General features: G+C 38.6%; 1 protein-coding gene across 4 annotated transcripts in view; it reads right to left on the bottom strand.

Moving 5' to 3' along the window:
* Nucleotides 1-429: 429 nt before the first annotated feature.
* Nucleotides 430-23871, bottom strand: part of ESR1 (estrogen receptor 1) — a 162941-nt gene continuing 139499 nt past the window's right edge. For 3 of the 4 annotated variants that reach the window (XM_082277195.1, XM_082277192.1, XM_082277194.1), the window contains 3 exons: nucleotides 14281-14414; nucleotides 7493-7676; nucleotides 430-5635 (listed from right to left, as the gene is read on the bottom strand). In XM_082277195.1, the coding sequence (XP_082133321.1) occupies nucleotides 5401-5635; nucleotides 7493-7676; nucleotides 14281-14414 (553 nt within the window). In that variant the 3' untranslated portion in view covers nucleotides 430-5400. The remainder of the gene's footprint in view (nucleotides 5636-7492; nucleotides 7677-14280; nucleotides 14415-23871) is intronic. The other variant, XM_082277193.1, reaches the window with a different exon arrangement.

A 23871-nucleotide genomic window follows, 5' to 3' on the forward strand; every position in this document is an offset into this window, starting at 1 on the left:
ACTTTCACTTGGGAAAGGAGTCCTATTTGCCTTGATACAAGCTAGCTCATGGTAATTGGCAGCCAGCTACAGAAGGCTAAATTCACACAATTTGTCTCTTCTGCCATAATCTATTTCACAACCCAAAATAAGGAATGTAAAGCAAAATACTAAGAACATTAAAGCATATAAAGTACTAGGTACTTAGGTTACTTCCCTGGTGTCAATTAGGATTACTAACTACACCTAGCTTCTTGTTGATACAGCCACTCTGATGCTTTTCAGGAAAAGTGAAGGAACTGTTTTCACCTTCACACAGAGAGATGCATTCTGATTCTTTCAAAAACAATGTGCCATTTTGCTGTCTGCTGGAAAACAATAAGCAGAGAAGCATATTTTTAAAACATGCAAAAGACAAATGAAACAATGTGTTCTGATCAGTTCTTTATTTTCAACATCAAATACATTGATAAAAATCTTGCACCAATCAGGTAGCCTACCAGATTTTTTATTTAGACTGTTTTAGAACTTTTTTAGGTGCAAAACAAAGAAAAAAATACCTCACCAAAACCAAAGACATCAATAATTTCATATGCATCAGTGAAAGAACAGAATACTTTGACAAATACATTATGACAGCTGAGCCTATGCCAAAGAAAGGACTTTGCATTGACAGACTAAATAGTGCACACAAAAGCATTGGTTTCATAATACATACAATAAGGCAATACATAAAGTGGCTTGATAATGCAAGTCTCGTGACCAGCAGTCTATCCCTTCCTTTTTCAATGGGCACTTTCTGAAGAAACAGACTTCTAATCGTAGGCACACACAGGATTACAGAGCTTACTAATTTGCAAGATGGCAGCATGTAATTTTTTTAAAATTTTTGTTTATTTATTTAGGCACATTTGAATGCAAAAGAATTTAATTTCTTTTTAACACAGTGCAAAACCAAATACCCTTTATGGGCAACAATCACTTTGAAAACAACTTTCAGGATATAAGGCTACCTACATTTGAAGGATGAAAGGGAACTGTGAGTAGAAAGGATAGGACATTAATATTGGGAAAACATTCCTTTTAAACTCTCAGATCAATTTGAGATTATGCTACAGGTGCAGGTGACAGCAAAGACTGGTTTGTATTATGATACCATCATTACCATGCCCCTTCTATTACACGTGTTGATGTCCTCTCTGTAAAGCTGTACCACGGTTGTAAAACATCCATCTCTTTATTTGAAGTGAGAAATGCACTTCACGCACGTTCAGCTGAGAATGCCTTATATACAAAATCCCAGTATCTGTAGGTTGAGTTGCACTCTAATTTTAATTTTTTAGGATACTATATACACAAGAGGGTCTTGCCATGTTCTTACCTAAGCCTGTAATAAGACTAAAGACCTACTGAGGCAGAATTTTTACTTTGTTGGTAGTTTGCTTATTTTTAAACATTTGGCACAGCTCTTAAGGAATCAGTTGGCATCAACTGAAATGGACGGAGGCTACAATACAAACCCTGGCTCTTATGAAGGGGATGGTTTGAGGGGTTTTTGTTTTCTTTTTTTCAGCTTAGGGTCCAGTGATCTGGTGACATCCTTGCAATATCCTTGGGAGCTCAGTTCCAATTATTTCTTTAATGACATTTTTAAACCCCTCAGTGTAGAGAAGGAGAAAAATCAAGTGACGTCACTGAAATATAATAGTAGATTTACCACAACACACACCAAGAAACTTCCATAAAACTATTTTACCCCAGTACAAATCTTAGTACCCTAACTGGGAGTTTTACCTGAGACAAAGCCTGCAACATTGAGAGAGACATGGCTCAAACCACTATAAACCAGAGTAGCTTTCACATATTCAAACACCACGAATTCTGACACCACTAAGTGCTACACATCTCCCTATCTCCTCTTCTACCTCCCAACCTTTTTGCAATACTTCAGTAACAACCATGTTCTCAAGCAAAGCAAATTCATCTGGTCTATTTATGTTTGCCTTGTGCTGGTATTACATTGCCTATGTTTCTAGAGGGTTTTTTTTGGTTTTTGATGCTTTTGTTTTTTTAAAAAAATCCATGTATAAACGTTACAAAATAATTATTTTGTTAGCTGTCCAGAGACATCACTATGAATGTTTTGGTAAAAGCATAATTAGCTGCCTTGAAATTTTTTCTTTCAATTTTTTTTTTACATGCTATATATTTTTATGTAATATCCAGCACCAGATATTCAGGTAGTACTGGTTTGTCAGCTGCATATATAAAGTATATATGTATATATATATACACACAGAAAATAGCATCTTGTGAAATAACAATTACCAATAGTCAGGCACAATTTTTTGCATACACGAGAGCATAATTCAGAATTACATATGAAAAAAGTTGCTATTTTTGTATCGTAGACTTCATTTAATCAATTGAATAGCTACATTCATCTGTCTGATATGGGGGCCATCTTTATAGATAACTCTGGGAAGGTTACTATATGCATTAAGGTGCTGCTTCAATTAAAATCTCATTAAAATGTTAACAAAGTGACATGGATCTTAAATCTGCCCCGAGGTAAATTAATGTATTACTGGGAATCACTCTTACTCTTTCTAGGTTGCCCTTCACTGTTGTCACCACAAACATGGGAGGACTGGTTGAAAGCTAAATTGCTTCCTTGCAAGGGCTGAGCCTAGGAAAGCATTCATAATTATTGCAAGCTGACTGATATTATTCTGTATATTCCAAGACACATTCTGCCTGCTGCATACCACTTCAAATCATGCTTTTCCATCTTCACTGGGAAAACCTGCTGAGTGTAAAGGTCCTTGCCCTATATAGGTACGATCCAAATCTGACCCTCTGTTGTGAATTGCTCTCCATTAACTACCCTTTATCCTCTAGGTCAAATTTACACTTGAATCGATGTAATTGACCTGTTCAGGGATGTAGGAAGGGAGGCATTCATTTAAACCAATTTGCCTTCCAGCTTGTGATCTTGATCTTTGTGTTCTGTCCTAGAGTACACCAAGTTGCACGTACAGTATTTAAAGAGCAGCTCTAATGCACACTGGGCTACAAGTGAATGATGATGGTGTAAGCACGATAATTTAACTACAGGGATTCCTGTTCTCCATTCAGATCTTATCCTGCACTCATTTCAGTGAACTCATGGTTTTTCTAACATATCTGAAAAACGGCTACTAAAAAAACCCAAAATGTCCATTTTCTTTCATGACATTTAGGAGCCCTCAAAAAGCCCTTAGGTACCAAATTAGCATGCGTGCATACACACACACACACACACACACACACACATGCTTTTACTGAATACACAAAAAGACAAAACCTTCAGCACATTCAGAAGAAAAATGACACTACAATATGCATCAAGAAAAGGCCTATGAGCTTACGGTGATTGCTTCACATGTTTAGGCTCGAACAGTTTTCGAGGAATCTTCTCAAACATAGGTAGCATCTAGCTTTAGACTTTCAAACTGCTCATATACTCAGATATGTACATGAAACTATTATAGACACCATTATGTACATTCACTAAAGAATTGAATTCCTTGACTTAAAGCACAAACCCGTCCTATGCCTTGCTGCCTTCACAACTGCAGTGAAATTTGATCTCACTGCACACAGGCTATGCCTGCATGACAGGGAGCGTAATTAGACATAGGCACTCCTGTATGGCATTACTTGCACTCTTTCCTATGTTTAGTTTCTACAGGATATTCCAATCAACATAAAAGTTTCAACTACAGTAAAAGAAGCATCCCTGAACCCTTTCACTAGCACTGTGGCCAGCTGCTATGGAGCAGCCTACACTCATGCTAGGAAGCATCCTCACTGGCAGGGTGGTTGCTTCCAACCAGCTATTGGAATAGTCCCTGGTCCGTGCTAACTCCCAATCTGCACCTGTCAACCAGAAGTGCAGATAGCACAGGCAAAGTTTATCATTAGATTAGTAAAATATCCCTGGCATGTGTAATAATCTCATTCCAGTACCCAGCAAAGTTCCCTGACGTTTAATTTTCTAGCATACAGGCAGTCAAACAGCAGCACCAACTCCTACTTTGGATAGCATATCGTGTATTTCTTCAGTCTCTTTCATGTCTTGTTGAAACTCTTGACGTCAGTGGACCTTTTGTATATTTACAGTTGGTCTGAAGAATCAGACTGATCCTTATGAATATCCTTAGGAGCTACAGACATGTATGGAGAAAGATAGGTTTATCCTTCTGGACATGCAGTCCCAGAGTCTACACCATGTCTGAGGCTCATTGCCCAGTTTTGGTGTCACAGGTGGGCCGGCTCTTAACAGCGGTTTTGAAACATACCACAACAAGAGCCAAAGAAAGCCAAGGTAAGGAAAATCCTGCTGCTCTGACTGTGATGCCAACCCTCCCACACACGGCTAGACCACACTCTGCTGAGTGGGATGGGACCATCCCACCCTTCTGTGCCAGTCTCGCACTGGTGTCCTAACCCCTTGCTTTGTAGCACAACAAAGCATGGGACAGGGGGAGGGATTTTTTGTAAATAGTGCTGGATCCTGTATGTGTGTGAAGACCTTTCTTTAAGACCTGATGATTTTTGTAATCATCTGGTCTGATTCAACAGTATTTCTCTATGTTACACTTTTTGCCATGTTGCCCTGCATTTACACTCTTGGGCAACAGAACAATTTAGCTTTCTAGGATCAGACAAGATAGCATGCATGCAAAGCAATTCATCTAGAGGATATGGTAAGGGTACCTAAAAGTTTGGTCAGAATGAGCTTGAGAGGGAGTTTTCTGGTGATGTAAGCCAGCGAGGTAAAACAGTGTGATTCTCAGACAGCCGTTTCTTTATACTGTAGGAAGAAAAGAGGCAGGAATCTTAACTAGACTACCAAGGCAGTCCCTCGCAGTGCAGCTTCACTATGGCACACTAAGATGCCAGTCAACATTCTGTTTACACTGCCCAAGAAGTCATCCAGAATCTCTACCAAACTGCTTCAAAATTTCAAGCAAGTAAAGGATTAAGGGAGCTCAGGATTTTGGGTGGATATTAACAAAGACTATCACTCATGAAGATACCAATATGCCTGGGTGGTATGGCCTATCAATTTATAGTAAGATGAATGTATGGTTTAGATTAGGACTTAGTTACCCAAATAACATGCAAAATTCAATAAAAACATTGCAAATTTTAAATCAAGTTAGCCTGACAATCCTTGCTGGCTGTCCATGGCAATGAAATGTCTTCTGTTTAGGATAAGCAATCAATTTAGGCAAGCGCTTGACAAACACTCATATGGAAAATGCTGGTGTCTGTTGTCACTGGAGTGTTTTCAAAGGCGGCACTATAGATGAAATGAAGCATGAGCTAGTACACTGCTGGCTTTCTCATACCATTGTATATGCTGACTTCTGTTTATATTGTATTCTGCATAGTCTCCTCTTCTTTGCTGTTTACATAAAAAGACTGTAAGGAATGAGATGAAGCTGATGCCGTTGTCAGCTGACTTCGGTTCTCCTCTTCCATGGGTTCAGCACTCCTGGCTGCTGGGGCGTGCAGTCGGTGAGCGTCCAGCATCTCCAGCAAGAGATCGTAGAGTGGAACTACATTCTTACACTTCATATTGTACAGGTGCTCCATTCCTTTGTTGCTGTGTGTTGTGAGGAAACAACAGTTACTTTCCAAACATGCTATGGGGGAAAAAAAAGCTACCAGCTTTTTTTGGTGGGTTTATTTGCTGGGTTCATATAAACCCTGTCTTGTCCAAAACAACTAACTTAGCAGTGCATTTGCTGTACACATCTGCTACAGTATAAGCAGAAGGCAGCACCTGCAAAGAACATTGCAGGCTGCCTGTGGTCAAGGTGCCTTCTAAAGGTTTCTCTTTTGCTCTTCTTTTCCTAAAAAGTAGCCTAGAGCACACAGACTCTTAACTTAGCCACTGTGACTTAAGAGGATGGGATGAATTTTGCCTTTTCCATAAGAAAAAAGTATCCGTTTTCTTTCCTGGAAAATAAGCTCAATCAATTTCTTAGCAAAAGCTCACTTATAATAGTACCCAGTCACAAAACTATGAAACAAAAATTAACTGTACTATACATCTGGAATTTCCTTAATTGTAAAAATTCTTCTTAGAGGGGGGAAAAAAAGGATCATTAACACAAGGACAAAGAAACTCTACAAAATGACACAACTTAAAAAAAAACACGTACACACATCCCTTCACTTTTTCCCAAAGATCTGTGTATCAGTCCAGGAGGTAAAATCTGCATGTTTCAGCTTTAGTAGCTATGATGTGTTGCTCACTCTAATTTAAATTTTATTAGCTGAAATAATGAAAAGTTAAGTCTGTAACAATATCTCCTGTGCTTTCATAATTATAAAATCTATAGCATACCTTTGTAGAAATTTATCACGTTAACACCTCATCCATTGAGCAGCTGCCTTAAGAGGTAATTTGGGAGAATCATTTGCTGCAATTACTAACAGTGTGTCAGGCAGCTCACCTCTGATTAGCAAAAGGCATGGTCCTCTAGATTGGAATTTAGTAGCTCTGCATTTATGCTCATCCATACAATTCACATAATGATCCTAATCTCTTTTCTAAAGTGATTGGTAATCACGACACTTGGGAAAAGTGCCTACATAAAAGCAATAGTTTTATTAAATCTTATCTTCTAAGAGACTAAAGTTTGCAGAGCTAGGCTACTTCTACATTAATATTCTACTCAGTACTTTTCAAACACCTGTGTCTGGGTCTGGGGTCCTCACCCTGAGAAAAACTTAGACCTGTTAGAACAGGTTCAGAGCAGGGCCACGAAGATGATCCAAGGGCTGAAGCACCTTTCCTGTGAGAAAGGCTGAGAGAATTTGGGTTGTTCAGCCTGGAGAAGAGAAGGCTCTGAGACCTTCCAGAAGCCTTCCAGTACTTGAAGGGGGCCTCAAAGAGAGCTGGAGAGGAACTTTTCACAAGGGCATGTAGTGACAGGACAAGGGAAGATGGCTTCAAATTGAAAGAGAGCAGGTTTAGATTAGGTACTAGGAAGAAATTCTTTACTGAGGGTAGTGAGGCACTAGAACAGGTTGTCCAGAGAAACTGTGGGTCCCCCATTCCTGCAATTGTTCAAGGCCAGGTTGGATGGGGCTCTGAGCAACCTGATCTAAGTGGAAGGTGTCCCTGCCCATATCAGGAGGGTTGGAGCTATACGTTCTTTAAGGTCCCTTCCAACCCAGGCCATTCTATGATTCTAAGACACACATAAGATTAAAAGCAGATACTTCTTACCCTAAAACTTTTAGCACTATCAAAACAAAAAGCAGAGGAAATGACATCCAGAAGAAACAAATGGGGTAAACAATTTAATGTGGAAAGCTTTTTTTTTTCCCCTGTTACAGCCCTTCACACAGTTTGCACTCCCACCCATGAAGGAAAAGTGTGCATGTGCATTTGTGACACCTCTCTTGCATGGGCCCAGCACAGAAGTGCTGACTATGTGCTTGCTCTCACCTCATGTGTCTGATGTGAGAGAGGATGAGGAGGAGCTGAGCCAGTCGTCTGTGTTGCTGCTGCAGAGAAAGGCCTGACTTAGCCATTAAATGTATCAGAGTGTCTGTGATTTTATCCAGGACACGGTGAATATAGTCCTTCTCTTCCAGAGATTTCAAGGTGCTGGAAAGAAAAGTGTACACACCTAGAGTAGGAGGGAGAAAGAAAACAAACAAACCCCAGACAAAAATTACTTTGGTGGACTCGAGATATGCCTTGTGCTACCTCTTAAGCTGTGTTAAACCATGGGATCTGACTGTGAGCCAGCTCTCCTGCTTGGAAGCCAGGTCGCTGCTTTGAATGACCCTGGAGCATGGATTTGGTCACTGTGGGCAAAGCAGGAGGAGAAAGACAATGCCTCTTCCCTGCCTGGGTCCCACCAAGGTCTGTAGCAGGTGCTGGGTGACACCTGCAGCTAGACCCACTTGTGGGCTGTGCTCTTCGCTTGGTCACTTGACTCTGAAACCTTGAGGAGATGCTATTCCCCTTGAGAGCTCTGTAATACTTACCACCCCAAGCTTTCAGCAGCTTTTGCCATTTTTCCTGCTGTATAGTATTTGATTTTTAGTGATTTTCTAGTCAATCTAGAACTGAATAACGTTACCGTGAAATATGTAAACAAAACCAGGGTTTGTTTATGGATGTTTGCCTCAATAAAATCCTCCCAACCAAGCAAGAGCCTGGAAAGGTGTGCTCCTTCACCTGACTCTCCTTTAAAAACTGTGTCCAAATCAACTTGTACAAATTTAGCTGTCTTGAATTGCTTACTACTGAAAGTGAGCAGCCTGAAGGTTTGGACCAGATAGAAATTTTTCCAGAGGACAAAACATCTTAAAACTCCCCCTCCAACAGCCCCTCTACATCACCTGTGACAGTCTCTAATACAGGTATAAGAGCTTTTGCCAGTGCTAAATCTTGGGAGCATGGAGCAGCACATCAGCTTTCAAAATGGGAAAGTCTAAACTATTTTGGGCTGTTTTATCTTGATTTTTTTCTGGACAACAACACACAGCCAATGTGAATCAGGTCACAACAACACTGTGCTGCCAAAAGAGAGCTGTTGTACTCAGCATCAGTTTTTAAATCTTTTGGACTGAACCAATAACTCTAAACAGGTCGTATTGCCATAATCCAGTCCTGAGGCACCAGAAGTTTAAGATGTACATACGTTAATGCAATCAAACTGGCTTCACATGGTCCTGTGTCTATAACAGTCTTGACAAATCCTGTGCTTTGGCCCTTCTGCATCAGTTCATGGAGCCAAGAAGAGATCTGGATTTTGTCTTTGGAAAAAAATGGTTTCTGGAATTATGTTTCATTCTGCTTGTCTTTAAAGCATCATATATAGCAGAATATGGAATTCAATTAGTGTTATTAAAAGACACACAGACACTAGCATGCACACAGACAGACAGACATACATGCTCTAGCTTGTTTGCACTGTTTGCAGTCTTGGGGCCACCACTGGATTTGAAGATAACAATACTTTGCTGTGCATCTAAGAAGCTGGGGAGCTGAGATTTTTTTTAACATCTTTGTGGCCTACCTCACCTCCTCCCATCATCTGGGTACTTGAAGGACTTGACACCTAGAACTACTGTAACCTGCAATTAGCTTTTATCGTTTTGGGTCTTCTGTACTAAAAAGAAATGTAAATGTGTTTGTGAATGTGAATGTCTCTGGGAAAAAGTAGTAAGAAACTGCTTTAAAAACCCAAAAGGACAGCTCAAACACAGCACAACCTCTGAAAATCGTCAGTCAGAGTTCTTAATTTTGGTAATCAATATTGCTTCAAATTTGATATAGATAGTATGGTGTCCTCTTTTCTCACAGAGCTTTTCATAACTATTATTATTTTCACTGAAATTAATTCTCAAAAGAAGAAACTGGTCCTGGGTTTTTCTCAGCTGAACCTTTCTCAGCTGACTCTGAACCACTCTTACCTGTGCTCATTGACAATACAAGGCTTGACAGCTTACTGGTAGGGGCAAGATTCTTAAATATTACTGACAAAACACAATCCACTAGAAGGAAATATTAATCTCATAAATGCACCCTCCAGAGCGGTTTAATTCAGCCACAGGAACATATTTACCTATTGTGCTTTTTCAGCAGTACCCCATAACTTCATATTACTGAAACTAGTAAAAGAAAAGAATCTTTTAGGAGGAATTTTTTCTCACCTAGGTCTAGTCTAGAAGCTATTAAAAACTGTAAATCAAAAAAGCACTCCCCAATAACTGTAGAGATTTCAGGCAATTGCCAGTCAATAACTGCCAAGGGAAATTATGTTAGGTTTTCCTTTCTACACCCTCATGGTGATTGCTCCTGCCCCAGGCCACTGACCAGAGATTTCCCAAAAAGAAATGCTGGCTACCACACACTCATACATATCCAAGCAGAGTTTTCAAAGGAGGATGCAGAAAACTGCCCTAGCAAAGTGAAATTTAACAGTCTCAAAGCCCTTTCCAAGCCTAAATTGAATAGCTACCAGGTTGTTTTCCAGCTCTTTCTGTAGTTCAGTATTATGAAACATAACAGGTGCAAGAACAGAGAAAGCACCACCCTACAACCAAGCAAGGCCTGTTGGTCCATGCCCATAACACACACCAGAACACGATCCCTTGGGGACTGCAGTGCTACCTTTGGAATACATTGATATAATTTTGTATCTCTCACCATATATAATTATATATTTGTTGCATGTTACTGTAGAAGAGAATGCCCTCAACATCTTTTCTGTCACAATAAACCCCAGTTTAAATATTTTTAGATTTAGAGTTCAGGCTCACAAAGCAATACCCAAGGCTCTCCTTCTTCCACTATGCCCCATTGCTCTGAAGCTGTAGCAAGACAGGCTGAGCATATGAGGAAATTTGTCTCCATACCATGCACTCCTGGAATCATCCAGCCCCCAAAATAAAGAAATAAATAAGAAGGACAATTTAACAGGAATTGAAAAACATCAGGAGAAAAGAATAACAAGCTGTCATGTGGAACAATTTATCAGGAGGTCTACAGTATGCATCACATCAGCCAGATCTTTCCATCTCTACGGACTAACCAGCTAACTAACTAGGTAAATCATCTGCTAAGGCAGATGTGACCTACATCTTCATGTCCAAAATGAAAGCCTGTTGCTTTGCCACATAACGCCACTCCTCCTCTCCAATACACTCAAAAAGGAAAACATCTGGCATCATGTTGCCTTTTCATGTTTCTAATACTTATTTTCCAATGTTACGTAACAGCCCTTTAATATTGAGCTGAATGTGGTTTTCAAAAATACAAGTTTGCTTTTTTAGTCAAAAGATTTATTGCTGCAGCTTTAGAGGGGCACCTTCAGGTTTGTTGTTTAGCAGGGACAATGATGTCTTTGTTGTTACAGACATACTGTCACCTTGGTATCTCAGGAAAAATGTGGCGGTAACGTTAAGAATATACCTTGGTTTATAAACAAAGCCTTCCATCCTTTCCACAATCACTGAGCAAAACTAAAAAAAAAAAAAAAAATCACATTTTGTCCAAAACCACGGGGAAAAGGAGTGTAAAGTTATTAAACGGCCTTGAAAGATGTTGCAAAAACAGGAATGTCCAGCAAAGGCAATAAACAACACTACTTCATGTGAAGAGACTACCAGATGTCCAAGGATTTAATAAAGAAACGTTTGTGTACGCTCAATGAATTAAATCCGCACAATGCTTTAGAATGAAAATGCAGACTGCTTTCAAACATGACATGTAGCATAATTAGTCCTATTTGTTTAATTAATCTGCTTGTTTAAATCATTTTGAGATCTGCTGGTTTAATCACATGAATATATAATACAGACAGCATAATAAGCCAAAAATTCATTGTGTGTTTATCTGCTGTTTCTTTAGCAGAAGATTTGTGAATATTTACATATGCACTCACAGAAAGAATCCAGGTTAAGGCAGGCTTGGAGGTAATCTAGTTCATCCTCTTGCTCAAATAGTGGTAGCTTCAGGGTTAGATCAAGCTGCCCGAAGGTTTTTCCAGCTGAGTTCTGAGTATTTCCAAGGACTAAGATCCTACCATCTTTCTGGCCAACCTGTCCCAGTGCTAAACCTCTCACTGGGTAGAGTTTTTGTTCTGTTTATCTGGTGTCAGGATCTGCCTTGCTGTGGTTTTTCTCCATTGCAGATTGTCCTTTCCTCTTGCACCTCTTAGAAGGGTCTGGCCCTGGCTTCTCCATAACCTGTTCACCAGCTCTCTGAGGGCTGCAGAAAGACCCTCCTTTAGCCTTCTCTTTCCCAGGATGAACCAACTCAGGTCTCTCAGCCACGTGCTTCATATCTGTCCAACAACTTATGTAAGGAGGCTGGCTACATTCTGTGAAGGGAAGCATCTCCAGAAGACATTTTAGAGCATCTATGCCAAACACTTACACAACTCTTACACATACCCCAAATTATGCTACTTATCTCTGTCTTGCAGCCTCTTAATTTGAGCATCTAGAGGGTCTGACAGTAAGAAACTTGTATCCACATTCCCAATTAATTTGGTTTGTTATAGGACTACAAATACTGAAATGTACCTTTATGCATAAAGGTAATGATATGCAATACAGACACACATTCTGTGGCCACATATACACAGAATTTACAGTGTACTCAGAAATAGTGCATTGAGGGCAGTCTGTAAAGCAGACTAACACATCACGATCTGTCTAACAATGGTATAAGCTGCTTTCATTATGATCCTGTAACAGCTCAGCTGAACCATGTCCTCTGATCTATCCCTATCAAGACTCTCGTAAAAATGCCAGACTTCTGAGTAGCTAAAAACTTACATTTAGTGTAAAAAAAAAAAAAAAAAAGCCACAGCCAAAATCAGATCAGCCATCAGATCAACTCTGATGCTCTGCCATGAAGAGCACCACCGATTTGAACTTGCTGAATATGAACCTTGAAGGATAGTATCTCCTAGTTACATCAGTGGTCCCATCTCTCTTACACGCAGAAGAAAATTTGTCTCTGATTATCACTGACTTCACTTGCTGTATTTTTTTTTTTTTTCACTCTTTTTCCTTAGGGGAATCTTGTGACAAAAAAATCCCATTAACACAGTGAAATGTGCTTATGATGGATAGCTGGTGATGCCTGGCAGAGCTTTGTCTAAATAACAAATTTCTTTTTCTGGATCAATACTAAATACAACAGCGGCGCAAAATTTCTCTACAGCATGACTTAAATTCTTCATGTTCAAGACATGAACATCCAATTAGTTTTATTCAAACTTCCAGGGTTTTTTTCTAATTTAAATTCAAAATTTTTATGAATCAATTACATATTTTAGATTTATTTAAGAATTTAATTACCTTTGAATAGATTAGCTAAAATTTTGGAGCAGAATCACTTTCCAGGAAGAATATTTAACTCTAGGAAATATTCTGTTATAATTATCAATGCAGTAAAAGGAAAATAAAATGTCAAACAGTAATTACAATTACCCTATCCAGGCAACTAAGGCGAGAACAAAACCCCTTCATTCCTAACATGCCATTTGCTTCCCTCAAATGTTACTTCTTGGCAATTGGCAACAAGCAAAACAAAACCTGAACTCCATTCATATCTCATAGAACATACATTAAGGATTTTATATTGGATTATATAAGTACATAATTTTGCTTGAACTTTGAGACCACATTCAAGCTTCCATAAAGAAAAAGGCCTGAGCAGTAAAGCAAAGTCTGTTGCATTTACAGTTAGCCTTTGATGTGAATATCTTAAATTTGTTTTGCCCGCAATTTGGGCAAGTGATCTGTTAGACAACTGGATAAAAAGGACATAGAGCCCTCCACATCTGTTTTCTCTAGAGGCTGTTACCATCTACAAGTTCAAATGCAACAGGAAAAGGGGAGAACAAGTGGGTAAATCCCCAGCATTGGGAAACTGGCATCTTTAGTCACCAGGTAACAGCTTAGCAGAGAACTGCATCTAAAATTTTTACTTTGGTGCCTACATTATTATTCTAGATATCTATAATTTCCACGAGAACACCATGGGTCTCATTTCTGCATATACAAAATTAATTGTCTGGAGATTTTTTTCTCATTTCAAACAAAAAAGAGTCCTCTGGTGTACAACAGAAGTTGCTTCACATGCTTCAGCTTAAATATTCTTGTTTCAATCATCTCATGTACAATTCAAATCATCTAACCTTACATATTTGTATCTATACTTAACACTTGTTATCTAGTCATCTATTTTTGAAGTGTACTTCAGCATGAGATTTACAGCCAAAAACTGTAAAGGAAATGGAAAGTGATTATATAAGATTTAGATGCCTATAATTTAATATAAACTAAACCACAATAAACTCAAGCATATTTTTTACCTTTTTTCCTTTTACTTTGCCATGACCTAAGCACGGCAGTTTGGCATTGCCTTTGGCTGCCCTGTGTGTGGTTCCAGCTACTTCAGTGTCTCGTAAGAGTTTTAAGACCCACCAGCATCTGTTTCAAAGCACTGCTCTGATCACCCTCCACATCAGCTGCACACAGTGTGTCAGCTACTCACTGCATCCATTTGCTGGGTCCCATCTACATCACTGGACAGGCTCAACCGCTTCCACCCCTGCCTGGTGGTCCTGCCTGCGTCTGTGTTGAAAACTCATTTCCATTGCTGCTGTCCCAAAACGAAAATGCCACTAAGGACAGCACAGTGTTCAACCACATGCAGAAGTGGCCACAAACACCCGAGTGACAGCAAAGCACACAACTTACCAGAATTGAGCAGGATGATGGACTTAAGGCACACGAATTCCTCCCCTTGAAGGTTCATCATGCGAAACCGAGCAGCAGTAGCCAGGAGCATGTCAAAGATTTCCACCATGCCCTCTACACATTTCCCTTGATTCCTGTGTGAATACCATCAATGGGGAGATATTCACAGTTTAAAGCTGGTGGTACCATGAGTTTTTCATCCCCTTGCACCAATACCCTCCAATTCGCTTTCATCAGCTGACGAGCAAGCGTGTGACTTCCTACTCTGTGCACTTTTGATATATGTGTGATTACAAAAACACTGTTCTCAGTATCCCATGTAAAATAAATAAACAATTAAGTACCATATTTTTTTAAAAATCAATTTTGGGAACTCATCACAAAGGCATTACTGAGGTGGAACATTTGGAATTGACTCAATCAAATCTTTATATTGAGGAAAAGATTTGTTCAAAACTGCATTTTGATTTGTGTGTGTGTATGTGTGTGTGTGTGTTCTGCCTCTGTTACTTTGTTTCTTTTTTCTTTTCTTTTTTCCCTTTAATTGAAATAGTCCCAGTTATTTACATTTCTCCCTCCCTAACCGTTCGCACTTCTTTCTAGCTGGCCATGGAACCTTTAATGTTCCAACACACTTCTCTCCATGTCTGATGTCAACATAATGCCTCCTTAAGCTTATTCATGAGCTCAAGAAGGACCGAGAAGGCCAAAATCTTGTCTGCATGACTAATGAAAACTATCAGTTCACTCCACAAATCAAGTAACTTTTTACACTGCAGCATTAAACGAAGCTGAAGTTTGGAAAATCTTAAGGTGTTCATTAGTAATGGCAATTAACCACCTCCTGCTTACAACAGTAGGCATTCCCACTCACTAATTTTCGTCTTGCCCACCCAACCTGCAGTTGAAGAATTAATGCAGATTTTAATTATTTTTGTGAAAATTTAGTCTGCAGATCTTTTGGTCATTTCCATTACTACCTATAACAGGAACTACCTACTTTTACTTTTATTAGGCCTTCCTGAGTGAAATTTTAATATATTAGACTTAAGGAGTGATCAGATCTGCTGTTTAGAAACAGAATACTTTTTAGATATGGCTTTCATGAACAACAAAATTATGAAGATCATTGCTATAGGAAAATGCAAATGAAATTTCAAATTAATATTCTGTAATTTATAACACGAAACAGACTGGGCATGTCCTAATTTCATTTAGACAAGAAACCTACCAGTATAGAGACACCAGCCTCAAGTCTGTATTAAGACTTGCTGTTGAGAACCTGTAGCTGATGTCTGAACCCACACCAGACCCTCAGACAAACCAGACATCTTCCCTTCTGATTGCAGACTGAGAAACTTCTTTGCACCTCTCAATCACGTCTAAACCAAAAACTGAGTCAAAGAAGGAGTGGGAGTATCTGTGAACAGTTGTGCACCCATTTCCTTAGAAGTTCAAATCCCTTTGAAGTTTAATTTGGTGCTTGAACTAAAATCTACACTTCCCTTATCCAAAGCAGTGTCTATAAATCAGTGACTGTGGAATATGAAAGAAGTTCTTTCAGCTGCTTTCAAAGCAGGACAATATGGAGAAAACAAAGTGAGAGACACTCCCTTAAAACACTCACTAGGTTAAACTACAGCAATGTTTGAAAACCTGGGGTCTCAAGCAAGTTTTCCAGTTAACTGTTACAACATCACACATTAGCTGATTCTTCTGTCAGAAAGACATGATCCAGCCTTGGGAATGGAAGTAGTAGAAATGTATGTTTAATAAGGAGAATGGGTTGCCCCTCCTCACTTCAGGTCCCTATGGACTACCAGGCAGTTGCATGCTGAGCACTCCTGAGAACTGCTTAATTTTTCCTAATCCTTTCACTAGCACTGAGCTCAGAGCTAGACTTCCATTGTGTGGCAGGCAGCTGGTCACCGCAACATTTGGCAATTCAACTTTTATGGGCTTTTCCTTCTTTAAAAAAATTTGATGAAGAAATTGTGGTTTAAACTATGGTAGCATTTTGTGTATGACCAGCAACTTTGATATTTCAGATATTAGGTTCCCACAGATGATGGTAACAAGTGCAGTGTAAAATGTAAAATCTGAAAAACTGAATTGGGTGTATTCAAGTATATTCCACCTCCGTTTAGACATCAATAAAATCAACAAAGTTCAAGTATATTTAATAGCATCACTGTCAAACAAAAAACTCAAAATCAGACAGAAGATAATGAACAATTGCTATTAGCTCAAAATAATTTCTATGTGCTAAAATTTAAATCATATGGAAGTAAAACACACATTAATTTTTACATCGGGACAAGTTCTGATGCTTCTGATACACTATATTTGCCTACAACTAGAGAAAGATTAATTTCCTCTCTATAGAGTTTAGCACAGAGGACTAGAATCCTTTAGTAGTTTTGCACTAACTTAAATAATGCCCCCATAAAGGTAAGTTTAAGAATTTAGTATTTCAGGATTTTGCAGAAATGAAAAGTTTCTGTGGACCATAAGACAAATGACTCATATTAGATAAACCCCTCATCTTCATGTCTGAGTGCTGTCACTCAGTCATATCTGTCATATTTGTTTGGTTCTTAGAACCTACAAAACTACTGCAGCCAGTAGTTCAAAGTATTATGCAGTCTGAAAAAAATTGCAAAATTTTTATGTCTAAGTTAAATCATTTGAATTAAAGGTCTTAAGTGACTACATAGAAGTTCTATATGCATGAACTTTAGTAGGTCTATAGAATCACAGCATCATTCAGGCCAGAGGGCAATTCAGGATGACTTTAGTCCAACCTCCCACTTAAAGTGGGGTCAGCTCACTCAAGGCTTTATGTAAGGCTGGTCTTGAAAATCTCCAAGGATGGAGACTGCACAACCTCTCTCAGCTTAATTATTTTCATCATCATGCTTTTTTCCTCCCCTATATCTAGTCAAAACCTCCTCTGCTTCAATTTATTGCTCCTGTTTGTCAGTCTCCCATCAGGCATTTTAACAAAGAGCCTTGATAACCTCCTTGTAGATTGCAGGTTAGGCTGACTTAAAAGCCCTTTCTCCTCCAGGCAGAACAAATCCACTTCTCCCAGCCATAAGGCATGGAGTCTGGCCTTGGTGGCTCTCCACTGTGTTTACTGAAGTTTATTAATACATTTCCTGTAATAAGCAGCACAAAGCTGGATGTGGTATTCCAGATAATGAGTGCCAAATAAAAGCAGGATAATGGCTTTCCTCCCTCTAATGCCTACGCTACCACTGATAGTGGTAGCAGTACCAGGGCTATTCCACTGTATGTAGGAATAAGAATCTAGATTTTATTAAAGTCTTGGGAAAAACCTAGACACCAGGACTGCCTTTTACAGAAGCACAGGGTCAAGTAAAAATTAATAATGAAGGGTGCTTGGGTGAAGGGAACAGGGACTCAAGGACTCAATAGATGTTCTCATCAAACTTTTCATTCAAAGGGAAACACAAAATAAGACAGACGCACCCATCAAAACAAAGTCTGACTGTGTATTTATCTCTCTGCCTTCTTTTACTATGGTACTTCATTTGGTGAAAAGGGACTACCAAGAATAGATAGGATCCACAAGGCTAGGAGAGATAATATCACCTTCACAAATGGACTTAGTAACTTGGTCATGAAGCCTCTAAACAAGGCTTGTCACAGTATGTGTTTCCTTACAAAACGGGGGAGGTATCACCGAGAGAAAACTGCAAGGACAATATTCACACCCCCAGTCAGGAAGGAGGACCTTCACAGACTTAACTCAAATGCCTGTGCTCTGACACAGGAGGAGAATAGTAAGTCTGCACACAGACTTCCAAACAATAGATGACCTTTATATACATTAATGTATTCTATATAAACCAGTTCTATTAATAGACATTGATAAAAGCTTTCTTCTCCAATGTAAAGCAATGCACTAAACCAGCTTAAGGAAGTGGGATGTCAGGAAAGCTCCATCTGTAAGGTTTAAAGACCAAATCAAGAACATCTATTGGGATGCTTTAAATGCTGCCAGACAGTCTTTACAGGGCTATTTAACTAACAGAGGATTCCACCTTTTCTTAACGATCTGCTTTATCAGTCATTAAAAGATGAGGAAATTGTTATCAGCAGAGAAATTTTACTTCAGACCATCCTGCATTTAACCAGTAATACCAAGGGATTGTGGAAAAGGCTGGGGGAAAAGTAAGCAGGAAAAAAATTAAAATCTGAAAAAAATTAACCCCAAAGCTCTAGAACAAAACAGCAATCTGCAAAGAACAGGAGTCAAAGAAAAAGCAGAAGCTACCAAGTGTAAAGTAAATCACAGTATCAGATGCAAATCCTTCTGTTAAAGAGAAATACCTATTGTTCTGTCAGTATCCAGGAGATTAAATAGCATTTTGCTTTGGAAAAAATGTTGTTTAAATCACAGCAATCAAGCTTGTACCTTCACAAAAATCAACCATTAAGTGGTAGGTGGTCATGAAGTTGTGAGCTTCAGAAAGGGACACATTAATTATATACAGGGCTTGTTCTATATTTCTGTTGTGTTGTTTTCTGTGTGGTTTTTTGGTTTGGGGGTTGGGGGTTTTTTAATTGACGTGTTCATAAGCCTTTAGAGGTAGCAACATCTTTTGCTCATCCCACGTCTCCCTGAATACTGGCTTTCAGTTAACACACCCTGGGGAACTTAACAGACTACAGTCAATGGCTGGTATTACAACCTCCTCTTCCTGGAGTGTACTGTCAAGAGCCCTTTGTTTCTTATTCAATGTAAGCTTAAGAACAAAGATTTGGGTCAATTGCTGGCTAAAATGTATTCAAAAGTTATAAAATTAGGCCAAGATTTAGAAGTCATCATTGACAAATACTGGCAATAAATATGAAGTAGCACATTCATCAATAAAACATAAATAAATAAAAATCTATTTTAAAGTTATTTTCATCTAGAGTTAGTCACAGAATACCAGAGCTGCTGATACTGCATAGATTGTCTGGAAATCATCTAGTTCAGTGGCCCTGCTCAGACTTATATATTGTTGGGTTTTCAGTATCTCTGAGGATTGAGACTCCAAAACCTCTTGTCCTGTCACTGAGGAGAATCTTCCACTGCCTTCTTCATTTCCCTACCTCCATCAGATATTTATCAGATCTGAGTCTTCTCAGACTCTCCTTGTGTGAGAGTTGTTCCAGTCCATTCTTTGTGGCCCTTCGCTGGCCTCAGTTCAATATGTACATGTCTGTCTTGTACGGAGTAACTCAGAACTGGACACAGCACTCCAGATTTGCCACATAATGTCTGAGCAGTGAGAGATCATCACCCACCCCTAGATGCTGCTAAAGCTTTTCCTAATGCAGTCTGGGAGTGGAGAACTGCTGGCTCAGAGGGCACCCAGTTGTGCTGAATTCCCAGAAAATGCATGGAATTTCCCCCACCGTGGTGTCCTGGAGGCAATTCTGTATTTATTTACATGCACATGCTTAGGGAGGTTTCCCACTAGTAAGTTTTGCTGATTATGACTTTCCTGTCCACATCATCCTGGTTTAAAGCTTCCTCACCAGGTTGGCCAGTCTGTGGAAATCGTGCTTTTGCCCCACTTTATGATAATGATTTCGTCTCTTCCTAGACATCCTTGATCCTCACAGCAGGTTCCAGGATAAAAAAGCTGAATCCCTGTTGTTGACACCAGCTATGCAACCAGTTGTTGCCCTGCAGGATCTGTCCATTCTGCCTCAAGCCCTTTCTCCACAGCAGCCCCCATGGACTGGACCACCTGGGCTTCCACATGCTTGGCACTTGCCCTCAGAGCCAGGAAGCCAACCAAGCATCTTTCCTGACTGGATGACCAGAGGATCATCCATCATCCACCTAAGTAGATAGGGTAAGAGTACACTACACATTTGAGCAGTGGTCAATCAGGTCTGAAACACAGAGATAATGAGCTACTAAGTACCTTTAAAAGATTTTTCTCTTTGTAAAATATAATGTGAAATGGATCCACAAGCATGCCAGATAGGAAAAAATCCCTAAAATGCTGCTATAATAGTTCTAAGAAAACTGATCCTTTTTTGGTCACAATTAAGGCATTTAGATTAGAAAATTATTATAAAGGCTCTCCATTTGGGAATAATTAAGCTACAATAATTGGCCAAAGAAAAGTTATTCTGATTTACAGGAGAGTCTTTTTTCCTTTAGTTTATATTCAGTATGAATCACCATAAACCCAAAAAGCATTTCAAAATTCTCTTCATGTCAGAAATGCAAAGAAAGTTTGATTGTGTAATTAAACAGCATCACAACACAATGTGGCCTAGAACTGGGGCCTAAGCTTCCAAGGTCAGGGTTCTTAGATGAACACGTAATCTCATAATTTGTGTAGGGACAATCTTGAACCCAGAATTATTTCATTTTCTCTGAAAACTTCTTTCCTGTGCCTATAAATCCCCCAGGGAATCTAGCAGTTGGAAACTGTGAAGATGTAAAGATCATAATGAGAGGGGGCTTTCCTTTTTTGGTTTTTTTTTTAAGAATTCATCACTTTGAACATCACCCAAAATTTCCCCAGACTCTGGAAAAATCTTCCTGATTTTACATTTAAGTTGTTCAAGTTACAGAATTGCGCAGTCTTTGAATTTTGCTCAGAGACAGTAAAGACTGATCCCCATTAAATAGACATTCATATTTCATTCTTTTAAGTTTTATAATTCTGTCTCTTGTAATAGGTTGGGATTTTTTTTTCATTCTACAGGGTCTACAGTACAGTAATACATCTCAAAATCAAACCATGAAGTGAAAGATGAAAGAGAAATTTAATTACTTGAAGAGATTCCTTAACTCTCTACAAATTAATCCATTCAGCTCTATCAAGTAAGTAGCCTAGTGACAAGATGATTTTTTGAGCTGGGTTTTCTGGATGGAATCTATTGCTGTTAAAGATGAAAAGTAAATGTACAATTGCTTTTCAAATCCATTTGGAAGGGCAAATTTGGATATACTTGTTGCCTATGGGCTTTTCCAATTTGAAATAAATACAAGCAGAAGGTCACTAAAGAAGCATCCTGAATCAAGCACTTTGCTTCAATTTTTCTAATAAATCAATGGTAATTAATGCATCCACAATTACACACTGCCAAATGAAATGTTGTGCATTTACTCAAGTGACAGACAAGTGAGTGTCCTCAGACATTTGGAACAAGTTGAGGGACTAGTAAAACATACTCAGATTTCATCTTGATGCTCTTCTATTGTATCTAATTTTCTGTCTGAGAAAATATCTGCATAAATAACTTAAAACATTATTTTCAGATATGGTGAGAAAAGATCAGAAAAATAGCCATGAAAGCAGTAAATTATTCAGCTACCCTGTCACACAGTGAATGCTGTAAGTCTTTTTGCTATTTGTGTTAGTTGCAGTTTAAAGAGATCCACGGCCTCCTGCCATTGCTCAATACAAAGGTCAGTAAAAAGAAAAGTCTTCAGTTTATTCAGAGAGAATGAAAAATCTTCATCAAGCACCGGAAGTGGAAGTGAGTAAGTTTCCCAATTAAAACCAACCCTGAAAAACAGACCACCTTTCTCCACAAAACAAAGGAAAAAACCTGATAGAAACATGGAAATACTGACTACATTGAACTGAGATTTTGTAAGTGCCTAGACAGATTTTTTTTCTGCAAGAGGTTTTTTACAATTGTGATAAGAAAATAACAGTAGAAAATAACATGAAGACAGCCATACTGTCTTGTATCAAAGGTAAATTTAGCTGTGGGCTAAGCACACAGGCATTTGGATCTGCGGGTTTCAAGTGACTACCTCTAGTGCTGGGCTGGAAGAGGTAATATGGATTATCTCATATCTTCTCAACATGTTCATGACTTTATACAACTCCTGTCATCTTTACTTTGTTCCCCTTCTTCTAATGAGCATCACAGGCAGAGAAATCAGTCTATTTAGTTATTCTTTGTAGCAAAGCTCATATCTCTATTTAATTGCCTGTGCAACACCTCTGGGTACCTCTTCTAGTCTTTCAATATTACTGTCAAGACAAAGAAAATCAGAAAGGCACAGTTTTCCAAGCACAGATGAAACACAGAATTAAACAGAGGAATGACAATGATCTGTATTATCTCTATTTCCTGTTGTAAAGATTCTTGGGGAGAAGGAAAGCTGCAGTCTCATTACTTTTTGACTACTGGCAAACAAAGAACTGCTGGTTTTATAGAACTAATTGCTGGTAACAGTGAGATGGAAAGATCAACTCAGAATGCAGTTTAGGAAGATCAGAATTATTATTCTCCTATATACATTAGTTCACTCCTATCTACATAAAATTTGGAACTTGTTTAATACTTTTTGGAAATCCAGCAAGATGTTTCTCATCTACTTGCTTGTTAATTTCTTAAAGGACTTCAGTGTATTCATGGCTTCCTCTACCAAAATGCATGGTGACTCTTATGTCATGTTCATATAACTTCAGCCAATTCTCTTCTTTAGATGGCATCCCATCAGTTTCTTTATTGTGGTCACCAGGCTTCCTTTTTAAAATGCAGCACTGCATTCCCCATTTTGCTGGTACTGAGAATGTTTCAAGTGAGATTCAGCAATCCAGCTACTTCTTTCATGAGTTTCTCTATAATTATGTTTCAAGCCTTTGAGTAACCTGGGATCAGCATGATATGTGAATGCAACAAATCCTGTAAAAATATAGTAAAATATGACTTTCTTATTCCTGAAGAAACATCACACTTTCTTCAAAATTATAAACAGCCTACTGTCAGGCCTGACAAATTTCAACCCTGGTCTAATGACATTTTTAAAGCCTAGTTTCTTGGGAACCCTCCAGACAGGAAACATCTGGTTTGTCCCACTAGGAACCTAAGTTTTTACTTCTAAATTTGCCTTATACAATATACTAATTTTTAAAAACAGAATATAAAAGACTTGAATTTATTCTTTGATTTTATTAGGTACTGTACATCATTGCAAGCACTGTGAGTGTGCCATTGTATTTTCTGATTGAGCCTGTTTTTCTAATCTATAATTATTGTCATTTGAGCTTTTTTAATAGCAGCAGTTGTACACTGTAAAAATCTAACAGTTCTATGTAACTGGCAGGCTCTTAAAATTCCTGATTTTGAACCAAGACTCAAGTGTTTAGGTAATGCATTAACAGAATAAGAAAGGGTGCATTACTTCGTGAAATACACTGTCTAATTGCAATGCAGACTGGGAACAAAAAGAGATAATGTGATTATATTCATCCATACAGAAGAAAGCAGTCTACACATACTGGCAACTTAATTGTTGTGTAATTATTTTCTTATAGGCAAAGAAAAATTTTAAAAAGGAACACAGAATTAATAACTAAGGGTTGCTGTACAGATATTTTCAAGGAGTCTTCCAAGTGTGAATTGTTGCAAAGGAAAGTTAAAGAAGTATCTATTTGAAAATGTAACTGGTTGACTCTCATGAAATTAGAAAAGACAGTTTCTAAAAGATCTTCAGAGACAAGACAAGCATATGTGTAATATGACCCAAGTAGGAGGAGTGAGTTGGGAGAAGAAAGATCACATTTTTTAAAAAAAACCAGCAAAGCT

This window comes from Coloeus monedula (genome assembly GCF_965178545.1).
Source record: "Coloeus monedula genome assembly, chromosome: 2".
Lineage (NCBI taxonomy): Eukaryota > Metazoa > Chordata > Aves > Passeriformes > Corvidae > Coloeus > Coloeus monedula.